Below are 21,437 nucleotides of genomic sequence, written 5' to 3'. Positions count from 1 at the left end.
AGGAGCCAACCCCTTCCTCATGCGCTAGAGGAGCCAGGGACTCCCAGACGTTTCCCATGCCTAAGCACTGAGGATTGATTCGCCATAGAACAGCACAGAGGCTGCGGATGTTAAAAACACACCTGTGCTTTGGAAACACACAGCATTATGAACGTGTGGTGGGCAGATGAAGAGAGAACCACAAACCTTAATTTTAAATAAAATGAAATAATCATTCTTCTTTTAGGAATCAAGGGCTTTATTATTCTTTAAATAGAATGAGCTAGAATAGTAAGCGTTCTGCATTTTTACCCTGTGAAATTAGCAAGTGGGAGAGGCCACGCAGACACTCCTTGTGGTGCAAGGATGCTGCCGGCCGGTTGGCAGGGGAGAGCGACTTGCACTTTCCCAGCAGTGGTGTTGGACCGGACTCATTTGTATCTTCCTTCTCCTCTGGTCCTTCGTGAACACGCCACTACCCTGGGTTCTGGGGGAAGATCAGCAGGGATGAAGTCACCCCCACAGGGAACCCTTCTGCATGATGCCTCCTCCTCTGAGCCTGCTGTCTCCAAACTCCAGGGGAATGGGTGGCAGCTTTCCCTGCCAGCAAGGTTTACCTGAGGCCAGGTGAGCCTGTGAGGCCTATTCAAAACAGATCTGCCTGCCCTAGTTAGGTAATTCTATTTTCTACTCTTTTCCTCCTCCTCTAGAGCAGCCTCTCTCTTTCCCCTGCAGTCTGCTGGGCAACGAATCCCATATCCATGCCATGACCTAAGTCCACAGCCTATCTCCTCACTGTGGGGCGGACCCCCCAACAGAGCCTGCTCCGGTGTTAGCGTTATAACTCCCGCAGGTCCTGCCTTGTCCTGGATGTGGGAGGTGCCTAGTAAGTGCCCTCAGCAAAATGAATAATCAGTGAGTCCATCTTTGGCTCATCTTGTGCTGGGACCTGGCTGGAGGGTGTCACAGGAGGGCTCCTTTTGGAGGGGTCTGAGCACAGTTCCTCGCCCCCTTCCTCCCCTGTCTCAGAGGAAGCAGTGCTGCTCCTTCCTTCAGGGACACCTCCAGGAATCAGCTGCACGGTCCCACTTCCTGCCGGACATGGATCTACCTACTTCATTCATTCTTTCTTCTTGACCATTTGCCCACCACCACGTGACACCAGCACACAAATGCTTCCTGCTGACATGCACCTGCACCGCACCTTTCCTTTTGTGGTGAACTTTTCAGAGTCTTCTGTGGAGATGGTGCACGTGGGTCACTCTCACCTGAGGTCCAGATGGCAAGTGGACCCTACCCTCTCTCCTGCTGCCTGGGACGCACACTCCCAGCCTCGCCACTGCATCCACCTGAGGTGGCGCGTGCTTGCTATCCTCGGTCTCCGCGCTGCTGTCACTTCATCCATCTCAACCGCATTTCTCAGGCGTCTGCAGCATGTGCAGCTCCTCTCCTCTCCTCTCCTCTTCTGTCTCTCGGGGTCAACAGGAAGCTTTTACTCATAAGAAACCCTGTGACCCCTGCAGTTCCTCTCAGACTTCCGTGGCACCCTGGCAGGTGCCTTCCTATGCAGGGCTTTCTCAAAAACACCTTCCTCTCCTGGTTTTCGGTTTCTTTGATTTTCCTCTACCTGCTCCTGCTTCATCTTACCATACACTCACGGCCAAACTTCCCATTTCTGGGCCCTCCTTCATTCCTGCTTTATGCCTCCTTCCAAAGCAATTCCATTCTCCGTTTCCACCAATGCTGCTTCAAGGATGGAATCCAGGTAGCCACCTCCACACCTGACCTCCCCTGGCCTCCAGAGCCACCTCCCCAAACCCTGCTAAATATCATGCAGCTCCCCCAACTCAAGTGGGAAGAATGCAAGTCCCAGGTTCTCCACCCAATGTGGCCCCGCTGCTCAGCTCTCTGTATGGATTATCAGCCCTGGTGCCCTTAGGTTCACCGAGGCTACCATCCTTGGGGTCCTCTCGGTCTCCCCTCTTCTCTTACTCCTCACATGTGCTGCTCTCCACTGCCTGCCGCTTGTCTCTGGATGTTTCGTGAATCTGTGCCAGCTTTTCCGTTCCCACTACTGCTGTCTTTTCCATGCCCTGCCCCTCGTGTGGACTTTCACAGCAGCCTTTAGAAAATGCTGTGGGTTCCTTGCCTCTCACACAGGACAGCAGGAGCAGCACCTCAGGGTAGCCTTGGGGGCCCCAGGAGGAGCTCTCCCTCCCGTCTGGACCATGCTGTGGCATCTCCACCATGCAGGGCCCTGCCTCGTGCCCAGGCCCTTCTTTCAGCCGGGCGGGGAGCTCTCTGAGGGCCAGCACGGTGTCTTGGGGCCTGACACAGTGTGCTGTGGGTTTCTTTATGAAAGTCAGTTGGACGGAAATGATGATTAGGGGAAACTAGCCCAGAAAAAAAGCCTTCTATGGATGGAATTCTCCAACTGTTTTAGCAAATGCTTGTGGCGTTATAAAGAATCATATGGAAGCAAAGGCTGAGAAGCTTCCTCTGCGCTGCCTGGAGCGCAGTGGTGCCGTCTGTGTCAGAGCTGAGCTCTCCCTGACTCTGAGCGCGATCTGACCCTGGGAGGCACCTGCTGCTGGCGCGATGCACCCTGTGCCAGTCCACACCCCACACCTCCACTTCATCGAGGCCTGTCCTGTGAAAACAGGGAGTCAGAAGAATTTCCCATCCATAAAAAGGAGCCGATAATCTACCTCGAAGGCGAAAATGTGGGCTTTAAAAATACATAAAGAAACTCTTTCTTCTTAAAACACTAGAGCTTGGTCCTACTTGTAAATGAGGAAAATGAAGTACAGACGGCCTGCAAGGCACCTTCAGGCTGAAACTGGAGCACCAGAGCCAGGTTTCAGAGGAGACAGACAGGCTTGGAGGTCAGAAACATACGGACTCACATTTTACCTCGAAGTTTCTTTAAGTAAGGTAGTGCCTGCTCAGATTTATACAGCCTCAGTTTCCAGGCACTGGCTCACCTTTGAAAGAGGGCAGCAGAGTCTCTGACTCTCATCTTCCTCATCTGAATGAGAGTGCCAGTGTTGGCCTGCAGTGTTGACTGGGTATAGGTGAACTCGTGTTCGCTGGGTGCGAGCCGCGCCCGGCACGAAGTGTGTGCTGGGTGCATGGAAGCTGCTGTCAAACCATGCTGTCTCCCTGCTCATGTAACACACGGGATTGTAGCCACACGCTCTCATTTGTTTATTTTCACGGCTCTTCAGGCTTGTTCACAAGACGGTTACAAAAAACACAAGTTTGCTATTTTTAGGAGCCGTTTGAAAACCTGGAGCTATAAGAGCATCTACAGATCTTTCACTTGAAAATGTTCAGCCAAACCTTCCTAAGTCCCAAATACTCCTACAGACTTGTCCTTGGGCTGCCAGATTTTGCTCTCAAGTAACCCAAAGCTCCCCATTTTAATGGGACAGTCCTCAAAAGGTCCTTTAAGTAAGTAACTGTTCATCTTGTCATGTCTCAAGCCATGTTATGACATGCTCCCCACTAGGAACTGGGTCTTAGACAGTAAGGGAGATGCTTCAAAGCCACAGACTCAAAACCAGAGCCTTAAACTCACTTACTCATTTCTGAGAATGTGCCTTTTCCCTGAACAATCAATTTTAGCTGTTGTATTTAATTAATTGTCATGCTTTATGTGCTGAAAGGATAAATAAAAAAAGATGTAATCATTTCAGTTCCAAAAAAATTTTTTGCTATATTCATGGATTTATTCCACATGATCAGAGCCTAATTAATTAAAAAGAATGCTTAAGATGCAAACCCATCTGATTTCAACCTCCTTCCTTAAGAAAAAAGCTACAGTGTTGAAATGTGAAGACGACTGCAATGAGACAGAGTTTACAAGTGAAATGCAATAAACCTTCAGCTCTAGAAATGCATGTGGATAATATACAGAAACCCAGCTGTTTGGGCAAGAAATGTCTGTCTCAAGGCCTCTGTGCCCCCTGGGATCCACAGCAGTTTCATGCTGGAAGGGATGTCTCAGAGACCATCGAATTCAGTTCTGTGACTGGGAGAAAAGAACCCTAGAAGCAGCCTGCCCAAAGTCACGGAGCAGGTTCGGCCTGAAATTGGGACTAGAACCCAGGCCTGTTCAGGAGCTTTGTGACAGGGCGGTGGGCATCAGGGTGCGTCTCTTCTGGGGTCGTGCCATTGGCAGGCCCATGAATCCTGCATGAGTTGCCTGTCAAGGTAAGTAGGGGCCTAGTTAAATCAGGTCGCACTGAGCCGGCGATGGAGATGATGTCAGGTAAGAGGGATGACAGAGACAGAGTCATGGGCGTGGGCACCCACAAGGGTAGCGGTGAATGTGGACTTACTTTCTGGAGGGACCCTATCTTTGTGCGGGCATCCGGACAGGCTGCGGTGATGTGGGTACAGCCCAGTTACGTGGCCGGTTCCATCACACCCCGGGGTTGGACACTTGCTCTCTTTCTTTTCTGTTCTTGAGGGATCTAAAAGCGACAACAGGTGCCAAGAGAATGAATGTTTACCAGTCGAAGACAAAAGTGATTATTTAACAATCTGAAGAAACCTTGCTAAAGAATGAAATAAAGCAGCTGTCAGAGGGCCAGGCTGCGACATCAGACTCTGCTTAGGTAGCTCTTTGGTTTTGGGTGACTTTTTCAACCTTACACAGCATAATTATGAATCATAAAGTATTTTAATTGTTATTCTAAAGAAAAGAAAAGCCTACTCCTCTCTTCACTCTGATTATCTTCCCGTGTGTTACATGATAAGCCGTGTTGCTCAGAGGAATCAACGGAAATCGTGATGAGACAGTGACCTTCTTAGAGAACGAAACTCTGTGCCGTCGTCATTCAGCAATTTGCCGTGAAATTCAGCCATAGAGTTTCATTCCATTCAGAAACTCTTCAGCTGAATTTCTCTTTTATTGCGTGCTCTGATCACATACGCTAGAAGCTGTAGGATTTTCCTGGCATTGAAATTTGCTCTCTGGAGGTCAAGCGACATTGTTTCATAGCGCACCAATTCAGCGCTTTTCTGAAAAGAAACTGAACTCTCAGAAGGCACTGTAAGCAAATGACCAAAAAGGTGGAGAGCCCACCTGACAGAGGTGACGGGTAATCAACAAGTTTCAGAAGCCACGGGAGCAGCCTTTTGTTTTGGTTTCTTCATCTGTACTTGGAACCAGAGGAAGGCTCGTAGAATGCCATGCATGCATACACAGAATTAAGAAGTAATGGGTTTCTACAGCCCTGACGGCTTCTCTGCAAGTACCAGTCAAGGGCAAATTCGGGCAGAGCTTTGGTTAAAAAAAAAATTCAGTGCTAGAGGCCAGAAATGTTATGATATTGCTAATAAAATTATTTCTATACCCAGAATTGACTACAGTTCATAAATATGCAATATAATAACTTCAAAAAATATTTCTAAGGTAAAACTTAGACCAAACAGTAAATCTAAGTGTGTGAAACACTGTATTTTTAGCCAGTTTTTGAAAACCAGTTGCTCAGATCACCAACAGATAGCAACTATTATTATTTAGTCCAGATATGGGATACATTTTCTTTAGGGATTAATTCTTTTTGATATTTCAGTAATCAGGCCAATCATGATTGCTAGAAAATGCATGTTTTACTTTGGGCTAAGAATTCACTTTGTATTGATAAAAGGCTGGATTTAAAAGTTTTTGAACTCTTATGGACTTTTCATTCATTCAAGTGAACTTGAAATCAATGAAGGACTATCAGAGCAGACAAATGCTATCACGTTCATATAGAAAGCACCCCCCTTTTCTTCTTTAGCTAACGTCTCATTCTGCATGATGTGCCTCTCATGTGCTGGAAACTCTTAAGCCAGTACTGGTGTTGAAGGAAATACCATTTGTACAATCATCGGCTACTTTCCTACCATTATTTATCAAGAAGAACCTTTGAGAACAAATCTAAAATTATGGGGTTGTGGCTTCAATTTCTAATTAGATTACTGGAACTTCTCTTACACATGCAAACAAAAATGCCTAGCACTTCACTCCTTTTCAATAATTTCACAATAATGTTGGTATAAACCACTGTAAACATAAATCACCGTAAAGTAGTAAGTGCACAATAACAGTTTCAAAAGAAACACTGACAATCAAAAATCATAAACTAGAGATAAGAGATTTTAAATTAGATGTAAATGGCTAGTGACGGGTGCAAAAAAGTGTAAGGTCTATCTATTATTCGTCCTTAAGTGACTCTATTCTATCAGGACACTTATGATTTCCTAACAAAATATATCACTTCACAGATTTCGAAAGTTCTGGGAAATTAAGTAGGGATTTGCATGAAAACGAATGTGGCTCCAAAGCATTCCAGGTTTTAGAAGACAACAAGGGTATACTCTCCTCTCGATGCATGAGGTCCTGGCTGAGGTGGGGTCGTGCTATTTGCCTTCACCGTTAGCTCCCCTTGCTCTCTTGCTTCTTGTAATCTCAAAAGCAAACATACAAGCAAACACAAAATAACCAAGCAAGCGAAGGAACCAACAATTTAACCAAATGCCTTGCAACAACTTACAGAAAAAAAAAGTGTGCTGTTTAGCTTGTGCCCTTCGCTTGTAGAGCAGGTTACTGGGTAGAAGACAGAGGAGTTTCATGATCCAGGCCTTTTGCATTAGCTTAAGATTTTGGAAATGTGACTCATTGGTAATTTAAATCGGTGTGAGGAGATTGTGTAGAAATGAGAATACAAGTGTGCTCTCCATTTTTAATAAAATAACAGTGTCTGAAAATAGAGCCTGTTGACACGATAGTGGAGGCAGCGATTCTCTCTTGACTGTGTTGGTGAGACAGTATCACAGTGTTTTTAAGGGAGCCTCTTTGCTCCACTTTGTTGGCCTTGCTTGGCTGTATGTATTTTGTTCTGGATATAACTACAGACATTTTCGAAGGACATTTGGAATAATGTGGAAAACACTGATAGACACGGAAATGAGCTTTGGTCAGAGGGAGAAGACCTGGAACAGCTGGGGGAAACGGAAGTCAATTCCTTCCGCTTACAGGAAAGTCAAAATCCGCAACCTCTCCTCATTTCAGGGAAAAAGCACGTCTCAGTTCTTACTGTTCATTCCCACCCGACCCCATTTATACAGGGGAAGCAAGCAGTTTGATTTTCATTTTCTTGCAAACAAAACAAAACCAGAACAAAACAAAACAAGTTAAAATTTGCATAAAGCCACTGAGTTTAAAGGGACCAAGAAACCAAAGAAGCCACTGCAACAGAGAATTTGCAAAGCTAAATCCGCCTTCTCCTTTACACAACATATCCCTACCTTGCTTGATACCAAAACTCCATCCTAAAATCTATCATCTGGGATTCTGAAACACAAGCCTAAAATACATGTATGTGTCCAACTGAGCAATCACATGAGAAGAAGACACTTTTTCTTCCCCCAGAATAAAAATGTTTCATTCCTGGATGATTCTCAAAACTTTAAATAAAAATTTCTAATAGATAATTTTAGCCCATCTTGTTAACAACGGTAGCACTGTGATTTTAAACATATGTGCTATGTTTCATAGTCTTTAAAATGCCCAAACCAGGCCTGAAGCTTTACTGAGCTACAGTCTACTAATTCTCTTTCCTTTAAAAAAACAACCCCTTCACTACATAATGACACTAGAAGGGGCAAGTCTTCACCTTGCTACTGAAATGCTGCCTGTGCCCGGCACCTGCAGAGAGCCCCTGAGCCTCTGGCTAAGGTACCCCTACAGTTTGCGTTTGGCTGTGGTGATGCCCAGCTTGCCCCAGAAGGTAGGTGCACACATTGAGAGGAGAATACACGCCCATGCCACAGTGGAAAAAAGATGCAGTTTTTCTGATTGTTTGAAGTTTATATAGCAACTGATTTTCAAGTAAATTCCTGAACCTCACTATTGGGTTCATCGTGAGAGAACTCAGGATTCATCATGACTAGAATAGAATAAAAAACAGAAAAGGATCTTTGGGTACTAGCATAGAAGGATTTCATGAACTGCCAATTTTATTATTTAAATTGCTTCTCACTGAGTTGTAAAAGAATATTGTGATGGAGATATTCACAAAGCTGAGGTTCTGCATGAGGCTGATTAGAGCATGCCTCACATGGAAAGTGGACACCGCCCCTTACAAACGTGAAAACCATCATTCAGGTTGGGGATACATATATACATGATCTGCTTACATACATATAGTATACATATATATATGTAATGACAGCTAAATGAATCGACACATGCAAACATGTGCCCACATACTTCATAAAAGAAAACTCAGCTAAAACTATCGTGTGGGATAGTTTTTGAGTGTTTTATAAAATTAATATTTGAGAAAAGCACCGTAAGTGTTTCCACAGTGGAATGGAATCAGTGAGGGGGAATGAATACCCTAAAGAAATTGCTATTGATCTTAGCTGAGGCCATATCATGCCTTGCATAGCAAATGGTTTCCATTGCCTTCCTATCTGAAGATGATTAATGTGCAGTCACTGCCCTTATCTTATGTTATTGGTCATTCGGTTAGTGTTCAATTTCTATCAGGGACGTTTTCTATGAGGGCAGTTTCATCAATAACTGTCATTTGATGATAATTTTATAAATCATGATGCCACCTACGCAATCCCATTTATAAAATATGTGCTTTATCTCGGATTGACTAATTGTTACATAAACCCTTGCCACTCAGCATAGATTGTGGTTCATTTATGACAGCACAGGCTTACCCTAAGATTTCTATCACGTGATGTGTCTGTGCTGTAACCCTGTCTTCCCGAGGAATGCATTCCCACTGAAATATCCTATTACTCATCTGCTCTAATAACATGACATTGAGCTGCTTTATGTATTTCTCAGATAAATATTTTATTTGCTCTTCAGAAACATAATCACAAAATATCCTTCTGGAACCAACTCTAAGACTGTGCAGCAGAGACAGAATTCTGTATGAGTCATACGTTAACTGCAGGTATCATCAACATCCTTTACCCTAGCTCATGCTTTCATGAGGCAACTTACGTTAGGTAGAAATATTACCTTTACCATAGTATGGCTTTTTGACATGGCTGTCACTGGATTTAGGCTTTCTGTCCTCCCCGGGAAGTTGTCTTGGAGACTGGTCCTCATATGACCTCATATTGTCCCTCCTCCCGGCTTCCATTGCCATCTTCTCCCTCATGGCCTTTGCTCTTTCCGTTTCCAAAGCAATGGCTTTCTCCAGCAGGGTCAGGTTGCCCTTGGTCATGTCAAATACCTCTTCGGACCGGTCCGAGTTCACGGAGGTGGCGTCGTCGTCCCGCTCGTGACACCCGTCCTCCTTCGCGCAGCTGGAGAACACTCTCGACCGCGGGCTCAGCTGCTCCTCCAGCCGCATGAGGTTCAGCATGTCCGAGTAGTTTCTGTCCGGCGTCCTTCCCGGGAAGTCCTCCTCCTGCCGGACGTGCTGGCGGATGTTCATGTTCTGCTGCGGATTCCTCTCCTGCGGGTTGGTCTCGCTGAGCTTCCTGGCCAGGTCGAAGCACTGATTCCTCAAACACTCCAGACTGCTCAGACACACCTCCTCGTCGCTCTCCTCCACCATCTTCTCCATCAGTCCATTGTTCATCGGCTTCCCCAGCATGACGTAATTCATATTTCTGCTGTCCTGCTGCGACATGCTGTCTGCATAACTTCTGTCATTCATGTTTTCTGAGAGCACGACACCGTGTCCTTGGGCTAGTAACTTAAGAGAGTCCACTGTTTCCCTAACGACGTCGCTGTCTAAGTCTAAGCTCAACTCACTCTTCCGACCCAGGTTGTCGTTTTTGTCACTGTCGTCTTCCAGACTGTTGGAGGTATTGCTGTTCATTTCCGACTCAGTCCTGGCCCGGTAGGCCGCGTCCTCGGCGATCTTGCCGAGGTTCAGCAGCGACTTGGCCACCAGTTCATCATAATTGTCATATTCCTCATTATTGTTATCGTCCTTTTCTGTGTCTTGCATTATTCGAGTATTGTGACAATTCATTTGATGGTCTTCTGCAAAGAAAATAAAAAAGACAAAAAAGAAAAGAAAAGGAAACAGTGGCTAGAACTGGAAGTTTAGTTGCAACAGCATGGACAGCACGTTAACGGCAAGTCAAACTCTATCACCTCACAGAACCGTAAGTCCCATCCGCAGCTGGGCTGAAAAAGTTGACATAAAGAACACGGATGTCGCTAAAAAACAGAAGGCCATCTAAAATATCTGTGGTTATTATTAATTTCTTTAGTTGATCTTAAGATAAACCAGTCAATGTGGCAAATATGACTCTAAAATATTAATTTTGTACTTTTCGTAGATTTTCAGAACGACTTGTTTCCTCCATTGGCTTGCTTTATCTACAGCCTCCCCAGATGCGTATTAACTGCCCTCCTCACATTACCAGGCTTTCTCAGAGTTCGTGAACTTTACTTGTTACCAACTCTGAAGCAGATGTTTGCAGCAAGTGCTTTTAAATGGCCTATTTTCACAGTGGTGTGCAGGCAACACGGCGGCCGGCCTCGGGTGCCTGAGGACTCAGGCAGGGGCGCCGCCTGCTTTGGGAGCTCAGAATCATAGGCATGTGTTGGGGCTGAAATAAGAATTCTTTGGAATCCAATACCTCCGAGACACTCTATCATGACACACAGTGAAGCAACAGAAATTCCACAGTAAAAGTTTAGAAAGTAAATCTGATTCCTCTGTCTGTGTCTCCACAGGTTTGAAAGTGAAGAGAGAACGCGTGTGATGGCCAAAGGCCTGTGAAAGGCGGGGCTGGGGAGAGCTGGCCCATTCCTGCACACGCTCCTGCACAGCATTTGCCTGGACAGGCAGACCCGGCCTGTTTACCCATCCCACAGCCTCAGGGAAAGCTTGCGGAGTGGGTATAATGTGTGAGGAAGTGTCATGCTTAATCTCAAAAAAGTATTTAGAAAAACTCTTTTAAGAAGACCATGTTAAAAATCACATTAAAATCCCTATGTTTTATCTCAAATATGTTCTGTTTCACATTCAAAGAGCGTTTGGGATTTGTACCTCTAACTGCCGTGCTATGTCCTTGCTTTCATGTACATTGCATAATGTAAGTAATAACAAAGGGTTCCTAAATGTGCCTGCATCCTTAGATTCGATTTGGCTAACAGCATGCCATTTTTTTGCATTTATTCTTTGTTTTTATTATTTAAAGTCCAGAGTAAGAAGAATGTTTAAAGTTTATCCGTGATTTAAAGACATGAGGTATATTGACTACTACAAAATATCAGCACACTAAAAGCTGAGATGTGGGGTCTCTGGTGTTTTCTCTATGGGTTTTGGCAGAAAAGCCTTTTGTTAGTGAAAAAAGACTTGGCGTTCAATATGTCAATAACAGAAAATAATATCCTGGTTATCCCATACTGAAGTAAGAAATATTGAAGATCAGACACATCTTTCTAAATTTCAGCAAATCAAATTTACCTTTTATTAGACATAGAGCATCACTAATTGTGTGAAACAAATATTGCTCTTCTTCTGGATAATTCCTATAAATCGTCTTGTCTATTATGAGGATAAAAGTATTCCCCAAGAGAAGTGCAAAGAAAGAAAATCAAACTAGTGAATTCAATAAGAAACACTGTGGAAGTATTCATCACCAGCGTACACCTTGTCATCGCCTAGTGTTTGAGCTTTAGGAATTGAAGTCAATCCTGTTTTAATGAATATTTGGAAATATAAAAGTTATATTCTCCTCTCAATTTATGCACTTTGTTATATTCATGGGCTGTAATTAGAGAAGTTTCCTCAGAATAACCAAGCTGTGTTACCTCTGCGCAATAACCTTGGCGAGTTTTAACAGCCAGAATCGCTCTGTGAAGACCCAACCATGAGATGAATAGGTTATGATTTAAAAACAAAAAAGCACAGGCAACATGTGGAAGCATTTTGAAAGCTGAGTCAAAGAAGAAACCACAGTCAAGCAAGACATTATTTTCATGATGCCCTCCTAAATTTCTTTTATGGAACTCATCATGTGGTCCTGAAGAATTTGAAAAAGAAGCAAGACCTTGAAGAGGCGAACAAGAAAAGGAGAAGCCTGTCTAATCCTCTTTGCTGGTTCTAAAGCCACAAAATCCTGCAGGTGGAACAGAACACTGGCTCATGTCTTACTATCTTCACCTCCCTACAAATGTGCTACGCACAAAACAGAATCCTCACATCCCAAATCTCAGGATTATCTTCAATGCGTTCCCCTCTCCATTCTCCCTTCTGCAGCACAGAATTCAGGAGGACATCTTGCCTTTCTGATAATCGGACATTTATCTGTTTCTCCACTCAATTCATAAGTTACCTTCCCCAAACAAAATTAAAACAAAAAAGGATAAGCTTCACACACGATCACAGCCGAGCTGATGGGTGAAGCTGAGAACAGCCAAGCAGAAAGTCCCTGCACCGTCTGGAGACCGGCAGAATGTGGCCACCTGCAATGCATCTCCAGCTTTATACTCTACGCACGTAGCACAGCGAGGGCACCGTTTGTCCTCAGACCAGACTGAGAAGGAGTTAGGAGTCCCACAGCCTGGCGCCCTCATGACTTGGCTGGTTTCTAATTGTGTGATGCTGGTGACTCAAGTCTCCAAGCCTTAATCAGCTCAGTGGGGATAGTAAAACCTCCTGGCCTTTCTTCAGATCCCCTACAAGAACCACAACACAGAATATGCCTCCTAAAGACCACAGTCTGCTGTCTTATCATTAGCCCCAGAGCTGACTCCTGGGAAGGCAGCTTGTTGGTAGAAGAACCCTAGAAACAGGCCGTGGAAAGTATGTTGGCATCTGAACACACAGCCTGCCGTGCGCTTCCACCCTTCTTCAAAGTTCCTCATGCTCAGTGTGAAGAGAGTCTCTCCTGGCAGCAGCAAATGTGGGGGCGGCTGGTGAAGATGGCATGAGTGGCCTCAAAGCCTGGCAGGTGAATGGAATTTCTCTAGCTACTGGTATTTAACACTTTCAAAACATATGTGAAATAAAGTCAACTCCTAATTACGTGGGCTCATGGAGGGGAACAGCTAGTCTGTCCATCAACAAGCAGGCTCTGAATCTCTGCTGGGCGTCATCAGCCTCATCCGGAATTCAACATGGTGCACAGTGAGCTTTTGGGACCCGCTCCCCCTCCCCGGTTCTACACACTTGCTTCCAGGTATGCTTTTCTGAGGCTAATAATGAAATCAGTCACAGGATGGGATGGGCTTTGGGAACTAGATCAGAATTTTCTGTGCCAGTTTGGGGTTACAAACGTGATATAAACAATCCACAAAATGAACATCCCAACCTCAAAATTCAGGAGACCATTTTACTAGGGTTTTTTTTTTTTTTTTTTTTTTTTGAGAGGGGGTCTTGCGCTTGAGTCTTGCTCCATCACCCAGCCTGGAGTGTAGTGGTGCGATCTCAGCTGACTTTAACCTCTGCCTCCAGGGTTCAAGCAATTCTCATGCTTCAGCTGCCACGTAGCTGGGATTACAGGCACACACCACCACGTAGAGACAAGGGCTTGCCATCTTGGCCAGGCTGGTCTTGAACTCCTGACCTCAAGTGATCCTCCTGCCTCAGCCTCCCAAAGTGCTGTGATTACAGGCATGAGCCACCGTGCCCGGCCTCCATTTTACCAGTTTCTACGTAGTCACTACTGTTCTATCAAATAGGGAGGAAGTGTGTGTGATCAAAGAGCAATTTATCAGGAAATTATTTTAAAGGACAAGTTTATGTTAGAAATAAAGGCACGTATTTAGATGGAGGTTTAAAGGGGAGAACAATGCATTCTCAGCTTCCTTTTTTGTGGTTTTATATTTTAAATTTGTTATCCAGCAAAGCTGCACAGCAGCAGACCCTGGGCAGGCACCTCCTCTCAGCGGAGGCCAGCCCGGGGCTGCCCACAGGGTAGACTCAGAGTGACCGCACTGGCACGGAAATTAGAGAAGAGCTGGCCCAACCACTCCAGGTGAGAAAACTGAGCTCAGGAAACAGAGCCCATTCAGTGGCTGATCTCACGGGCCCTTTGCCCTTCCCATCAGCCAATCATTCTACAAACCTGACTTATATTGCATTCCACGAGATTTCAACTCCCCGGTGAGTGAGCTTTATGAAACTTTTCAGGGCTGAATTTTATCTCCTTCGAGTCAGATTGTTACAGACAATTTATGCTCCAGAGAGCATAAATTTAGAAAACAAAAACATCTTCTCAGACAAAAGAAATGTGGCTGCTGTGGGATGTTTATCCTCAACCCTTCTGGCTAGAGTCTGGGAGAGTTAGAACTCTGGATTACAACTTCAGATCCTCAGGGACAAGTCTGTCCCGAAGACACACAGCGACTGAGTCCTTCAACATCTAGTGCTGATTGAGTCACTGCTGATTCTGGTCACCGACAAAGGACCCGGGCAAGCAAATGTACAACGGACTAGAACGTGCAGAAGAACAAGCACAGGAGGGGACTGTGCTCCAAAGCAAAAATCACCCTAGACTTCCCGGGGCGGAGGAGACGGGCCTTTCAGTATATTCCAGTGAGTTTCGAATAATGAAGGACCATTGCTTTCCATGGCATTACAGAAGTGGTGTTTTGTCACATAAATAAGTCAATATCAAAATATATTTTGACTTGTCAATACAGAAATATGGCAATGTATTCATTCTAATGAAAAGATGATGGTGTTTTAATAGCTACTGCAATGATATGGGAAAAAAAGGCCACATAAACCACCTATATATTTCCTTCTGTTTGTTTGAGACAGGGTCTGGCCCCGTTGCCCAGGCTGGAGTGCAGTGGCACAATCACAGCTCACTGCAGCCTCCACCTCCCAGGCTCAAGTGATCCTCCCGCCTCAGTTTTTGAGTAGCTGGGACTATAGTCAGGCGTCACTATGCCTGGCTAAATATTGTATTTTTTTGGTAGAGACAGAGTCTCACTATGTTGTCCAGGCTGGCCTCAAAGCGATCTGCCTGCCTCGGCCTCCCAAAGTGCTAGAATGACAGGTGTGAGCCTCTGCACCTGGGCATACGTGTTCCGTAGACCATATCTTCTGTGCAGAGGGAATTAAATTAGTGAGTACAGAATAGCCTGACTCACCTTTGCCTGGTTCTCCTGATGACCTGTGAGAGAGGCACTGGGGTACCATACCTACTGCTCTGTCTGCAAGGTGACACTATAGAGCCACAGAGGTGACAGTTTGTCCATTACTCACTGTTAAACGGCAGAGCTGGGGCCTCCCGGAGCTCTGGGCACAGCTCAGCCCTGAACGCAGGCAACACTGCCTCCACCTCCAGAGCAAGCAGGCCCGCACAATTCTCACCAGGCCTCCCAGGAGGTGCGCTCTACGCTACTTAGCCAGACATGCAGCACTTCGATAGCAGAGAGGAACACAGCTCCCTTCCACCTCACCATTCGGGATGCTTCTGTTGCTATTTTTGCATTTATCTTCTGATTTTTTTTTCTCCTTACTCCATACTCTGCATTGATTTCTGGGCTGAAGTCTCGGTTGTGTCACCAACCACGCAGGGCTGTGCTGGAACAGCTAGCTTAGCGAACCTGCATCCGCGCAGGGCCTGAGTAGTGGAGTTTAGGTCCATTCTGAGGTGGAAAGGAGATTAGAAAATTAGGAAAATCCAGGGCTCTGGACACATGGGGTTCACCACGCCAGGTGCCCAGGAAGCCCGAGGGACATGTGTGGGTAGAAGGGCAAGAGAGAGTTGGGGGCCGGGACCAGGATGTGCAGGGAGGACGTGGGGGCGCAGGACAGGCTGGACCCCATGATGCTTCGGTGGGCGTGACCCTGTGTTTAGGTGGCACCCACTCCCTCCCCTTGCCAGGACCAGGTGGAGCAGCATGAGTTCATTTCCCCTCTTGCTTCAAATGCCTCAGACACATGTTGCTACACTGTGGTCTCTTTCCCTTCATGAGAGCGGAGAAGTCGCCTTCCCAGCCCAGGTGCCCTTCAGCCGGGTAGCTCTCCTAGGCACGGAGCCAGCCTCTGAGCCTCAGCTGCCCGCAGCACTGTAGGTGGCCTGGCTCTGGGAACATCTATTCTTACTGCCAGCGTGAGATGCCCGTACCATCCTCTGTCTCCCTCGCCCTTGACTACCCGTGAGGCGCTTCACCAGAAGACCCCGAGGCTCCTTCTAACTCAGAGTCCTGCAGTTCAGCACAGGTGAAGGGGAATCCAGAGGGTGAATCGGCGTTGGGAGTGGGAGGCACATCTCACCCGCCAGCCGACGCTGTCCCTGGCTCTGCTGTAGACTTCAGCATCACGCTTTCCTACCACCTCTAACTCAGCAGTGCTACTGTTTGTCTTATTTCCAGTATCATGGGAAATTTTCAGAACAATCTGTCCACAGGCACAGTTCAGTGATTTCTGAGTCAACAAACGTTAAAATCATCCCAGCAGAAGCTTGTTCTCACTACTCTTACTAATCTTGAGTCTGGAATAGCATGGGCATTTCCTCCAGTGCCAGCCATTGCCATTTTCCTTGAATTTTAGTGCTAGACAGAATTATCGAGATCATGCATTCTAAATTTAATACATGAAGAGATTAGGTGCAGGGAGTTGAAGCACCTGCCGGCCATCATGAGCCCTCCACAGGGATGGGTCTAGAACTGTCACCATGGTTTTCCTGCCTCTCAAGACTTTCCTCTACCTTTCCAAACCTGTACATGTTCAGAGGGCCACAAAGCAGCTCAGAGATCATTTTCTGAGACACAGGAAGATCCCTGTTCAGCAAGCATTTATCTGCTTCAAGTCGGAAAGACAGATCTCGCCCTCACGTCCTACGCGCTTCCTCCGCTGGAGAGGCAGGAAGCCAGCTTGAAGGCAGCTCCACTCAAGAAGCCACTCAAGAAAAACCCTTCCTCAGACCCCTCATGTGAGTAAGCACTCAGGAGGACACAGATCTACAGCTGGGGATGGAGCGGAGGGATGGACTTCTGCACCAAGTGCTGCGTGACACATTCCAGATCGCTTCCTAAATAACCGCCTCCGATTGGAAGAGCCTGCTTCTGGGTGCCCCTGATTCTTTCACTGAATGGCAAGAGAGGCGTGTTATCTCAGAGCAGGGCACACCTGCCTCTGAAGGCACCCCTGTGGTCCCTAGGGGGACCCTTTCCTCCCTGACAACTCATTTGCCTCTTTTGCTCAGTAGATGCAGACAATCTAATTCTACGTTGATCTATTTTTTCCTTTCTCTTCTAAACCACAGGATGTTTTCCTACCCTAGCCACCTCCCTGCAACCATGAAGCTTCAAGCGCTGGTGATGTACCCACATCAGATCCTCCTGAGGGCACACACACCTCTCCCAGGTCCTGCGGGCAGAAGCGTCAGGGCTGCTGGGCACAGGGAAGGCACCGCGCTGGGCTGCTGGGAGCCGTGAGGACAGGTGAGGAGGCATCTGAATTTTGCTTTCAGATACTGATAAAATACTCAAAGCGGCTCTGAAGAGCCGTTTACAATGAATGCTGTCTGGCATGTGGTCTCCCTGCTGCTTACAGAAGTATTTGGAATTCATTGGCCTGTCTTTAAACTTCCAGGTTCAGGGTGCATGTGCAGGTATGTTATATAGGTGAACTCAAGTTACAGGGCTTTGGAGTACAGATGAATTTCTCACACCGGTCATAAGTATCACGCCCCATGACTTTGTTTTTTTAAACAAAGAAGATTAGAAATAGTGCCACTTGGTAACAATCTTCCTGCACTGCGTGCACTGGTCAGAGTGGCCGAGAGGACCTGGGTTTTGTGTGCTGCCCTTGACACTTCTTTCTGACTTTTGGAGATGGCGTAGGTCCGTGGTTCTGTCTGCACATACCCTGCGTGTGGGAAGATGGTGCGTCATGTCCTCGGGTCCTGCTGAGACGGAATCTCACCAACTCATCCCTTAGAGAGGAGAAAGGCAGGGCCGGCCTGGGGGAAATCTCCCCTCCCAGGCTGCGGCTTCCCTCTGCTCCTCACCTGCCGTGGTGGACGGGGGAGCAGACGGACCTGGAGAGGTTGCTGCCGGGGCCGGAGAGGTTGCCTAGCATGCACTTAGAATAACTCACAGAGCCACGTGCTCCACGATGCCCACGTCTGCTGGGCCTCACAGTGTCTGTGTGGTTACTTCTTTGTTCTTCTTGGCGCTAATTACTGGGGAGATGGTTTTGGTGCATTGTATGCAATTACCCAAAATACACTCCCAGCCCATCCTGCGTGTGCTGTTCTCTCTATGGTTATTTCTGGGCCTCAGTCTTGTTACCATAAATGTCTGTGCGTTGAGCAGCTTGACCTACTTCTCCACCAATAGAAGGGAGTCTCTGGATGGGAGTTTGTTCCCTGTGCCTTTGCATCGGCCACTGCCTTTTACTTTCTGTCTCTGTAAATCCATCTCCTCTGTGTAGTCAGGACCAATGCCTTCCTCAGCTTCATCGCCCCACTCCCATCCACGTACCCAGTGCAGGGCTCGGAAACCCAGGAAGGCTCCTGTCTGCCCTTCACGCATATGACCTCACCAGAGGATGCCCCACTAAGTCACATGTTCCTAAAGCAGCCTTGGTTCCTCTCACTGGCTGAAAGCCTTCTTTACGACTGAAACGAAGCATGCAGGCCAGACACCGCTCACACTCCCACGGCCACTGACAGTGTAAGGTAATAGCGGCCTTAGAGGCGCTGGCTTAGGTTGTGGAAGGTCCCCCACAGCTGACTGAGCTACAACAACATATCTCTCAGAAGAATGATCTTACACAGGAAACTGAGGCACGGTGGAAAACGCCTCTCTAAGACAGGAGGCATGCATGAATTTCCACCAGCCACGTATTCACCTGAGTGAGATAATCAGATGATTAGACACTTTCATCAAACTGAAAACTGCAAAGTCTTTGGAGAGGGCAATGTGGCACAGCCCTTTTACCAGTCAAAGAGAAACATAATGATCACAATTTTGCACAGGCAAGCTCTGCGGGGTGTGGCAGTGGGGGGAGAAGGAGGGAACTAACAGAATAATGTTTATTCATGTAACAGCTATTTATTGTCATACTTAGAGACGAACGATGAACCAAAGAGAACATCCTTGCAGTCATGGGAGTTCCACTGCAGTTGGTGAAAGAGATAAAAATGGAGAGTAAATAAACACTGTGACATCAGGTAGCGATGTGTGTTCCACGAGAAATGACGCAGAATCAAAAGGCAATGGACAGGACGTGGGCTGGGGGGTCAGGCAAGGCCTCACTGAGCAGATGTCACTTGAGCAGAGACCTAAAGAGGCGGGAACGTGAGCCGTGTCGGGGAGAGTGTTCTGGGGGAGGAAGAGAGGGTGTCAGGGCCCATTGTTGCATGCCTGGAGCTCCGGGAGCTGGTAGAGTGTGCTGGAAGGGGGGTGGAGGGCTGCGAGACCGAGGCTGGGGCACACCAACATGACATCCAGACGCCACCCCAGATGCCTTCTGCGCTGTCAGGGAAGCCTGGGCCAATCACACGCACAGTCTAGAGGGAAGCAAAGGCACCGCAAGCAGAAGCCACGTCAGCTGCGTCAGCGTGCCTGGGACACTCCCTGGGGGCCCACGCCGGACCTCTGACTGACACGCTCTGCAGGCCTCACACTGTGCTCATCACCTTGTGGATGAAGGAAAGGATCTGAGGAGCTTTCCTCCTGTCGTTCAAGGTCACATGGCTAGGACATACATCTGGGAATCCAACTCATGTTGTCTGATGAACCAGGCAGTTTCCATGGCCCCCACTGGGCTGACAGGGTCCTTCCGTAGAGAACCCAGGCGAGAGCTCAGAGAGCCACAGAGATTACCCCGGGGCTCCCAGGTGATAGGGAAGACCTGGGCCCTGGGCATCTGCTTCTACTTAGAGGAAGTTCAGGCAGTACAGATTCCAGCCCCAATATGGAAGAAATGCCACTTAGGCTGAAGAAAACACAACTTAGGCCAGAAAAAGGCTGAGTGATAAGGGTGTCTGGACTTTAAGTTGTTAACACGGCTTCACTTTAAACAGGGAACAAAAATTCTTTTCCTGAGTTCTTCAGAAGACTGAACAGTTTTGGATTCAAAGAAAGAGGAACCCAGTGGCTTAACATGAGAGGGACGTTTTCTTTTAAGTGATTTGCCTCATTGAAGGACTGGAGCGGATCACGTGAGACTGTGATGCGTGTAGCTCAGCGGGTACACGCGTGTGCAAGTTTAGAGGGGGCACCTGGAGCACCAGGAGAAGAGACTGCAGCAAACTCAGCGGCAACCAGGTGTGCTGCAGGAGGTGGCAGGAAGCTGGGTGTGGACACCACCTAGCACACTGGGCAACCCACGTGCGGCTGGTGTGGCCGAGGAAGCTAATTTCTAACATTATTTGGTTGTCATGAATTTAACTTATCTACATTTAAATAAACTCATTGGTCTAGGGTTTGCTGTGTTGGCCAGCATGGATGCAGGGTGGAAGTTCAGATGGAGCTGGGGTCTAATTTTGATTTTTATAATACATATATTCAACCTCATCTATGTAATTTATGTATATGTATTCATATGACATATATTTTCTCTAACCGCCCGCCAGCTGAGTTATAGAAAGCGTGTGGGACAGCGTTTCCACATTCTTGTGTGACACAGTGACGTTTACTGCTGTCTGTTCTATGGGCTATAAGGTAAATGAATGAAGTTTCATTTATTTATAAAGTTTTGAGGGTCTTTTTAGTTGATGATGTTTTAGGTATCTGGCTTACCTAAATTAAGGGATTAAAAACTAAGTCATATTCTTCCACCCAGAGAATGAGCTGTTTGGAGTCAACAGCTACTCAGTTATAGACTGAAACAGATGAACCAATTACACCACTGTCTCTGTCTTTTTCATGTTTTCTGTCTCTCATGTGCAAACACACATACATGTGCACATGCGTGCACACACACACGCACGCGTGCGCGCGCACACACACGCGTGCACAAACATGCACACGCACATGCACGCACACACGCGCACACACACACACACGCACATGCACACACACACATACTGGTCAAAGGCTTTCTGGATCAGCTGGACCACAGTGAGCACTCCTCATCCCCAGAGTGATTGCTTTTACTCTCAGTGCTGGGAACCCAGGGAGTAGACATAAGACTTTGTGAAAATTCTGGTTCTTCTGTTTTCCAGAATGGGTTTGAAACATGTGGCTGCTCACGTAAATGTGCTGGGTGGGAGGGAGCTCGGGACGACAGTGGGGTCCTTTTCTGTCTCAAGTCTCCCATGTTTCACCCATGTCAGGGAGAAGACTCCGATCTGCTTCTACAGAGCTTGTAGATACAACACAACCATTATTCTTAGTAATCTAAAGTTTAGCAAGTCTCAGTATTCAAAAATGCATGTTTTTATTTTCAAATCAAATCCTTAAAGCCTCCACCTCACTTTGTGACTTCTAATTCTGCCCCCTGTAAAGCACCATACTTTGTATTTTTTACATACACACCTCTTCTATACTGTAT

At 46.8% G+C, this 21,437-nt stretch overlaps 1 protein-coding gene across 23 annotated transcripts in view; it reads right to left on the bottom strand.

The window, feature by feature from the left end:
* MYT1L (myelin transcription factor 1 like) overlaps positions 1 to 21,437 on the bottom strand; it is a 525,406-nt gene that overhangs the window by 117,330 nt on the left and 386,639 nt on the right. For 15 of the 23 annotated variants that reach the window (XM_032294258.1, XM_032294269.1, XM_032294256.1 and 12 more), the window contains 2 exons: positions 9,020 to 9,997; positions 4,323 to 4,457 (listed from right to left, as the gene is read on the bottom strand). In XM_032294258.1, the coding sequence (XP_032150149.1) occupies positions 4,323 to 4,457; positions 9,020 to 9,997 (1,113 nt within the window). The remainder of the gene's footprint in view (positions 1 to 4,322; positions 4,458 to 9,019; positions 9,998 to 21,437) is intronic. The other 8 variants (XM_032294279.1, XM_032294273.1, XM_032294278.1 and 5 more) reach the window with 1 other exon arrangement.

Source organism: Sapajus apella, unplaced genomic scaffold, assembly GCF_009761245.1.
Source record: "Sapajus apella isolate SASKATOON/1434 unplaced genomic scaffold, GSC_monkey_1.0 scaffold31, whole genome shotgun sequence".
In the NCBI taxonomy this organism is placed as follows: domain Eukaryota; kingdom Metazoa; phylum Chordata; class Mammalia; order Primates; family Cebidae; genus Sapajus; species Sapajus apella.
This window is presented reverse-complemented; position numbering and strand designations above follow the sequence as displayed.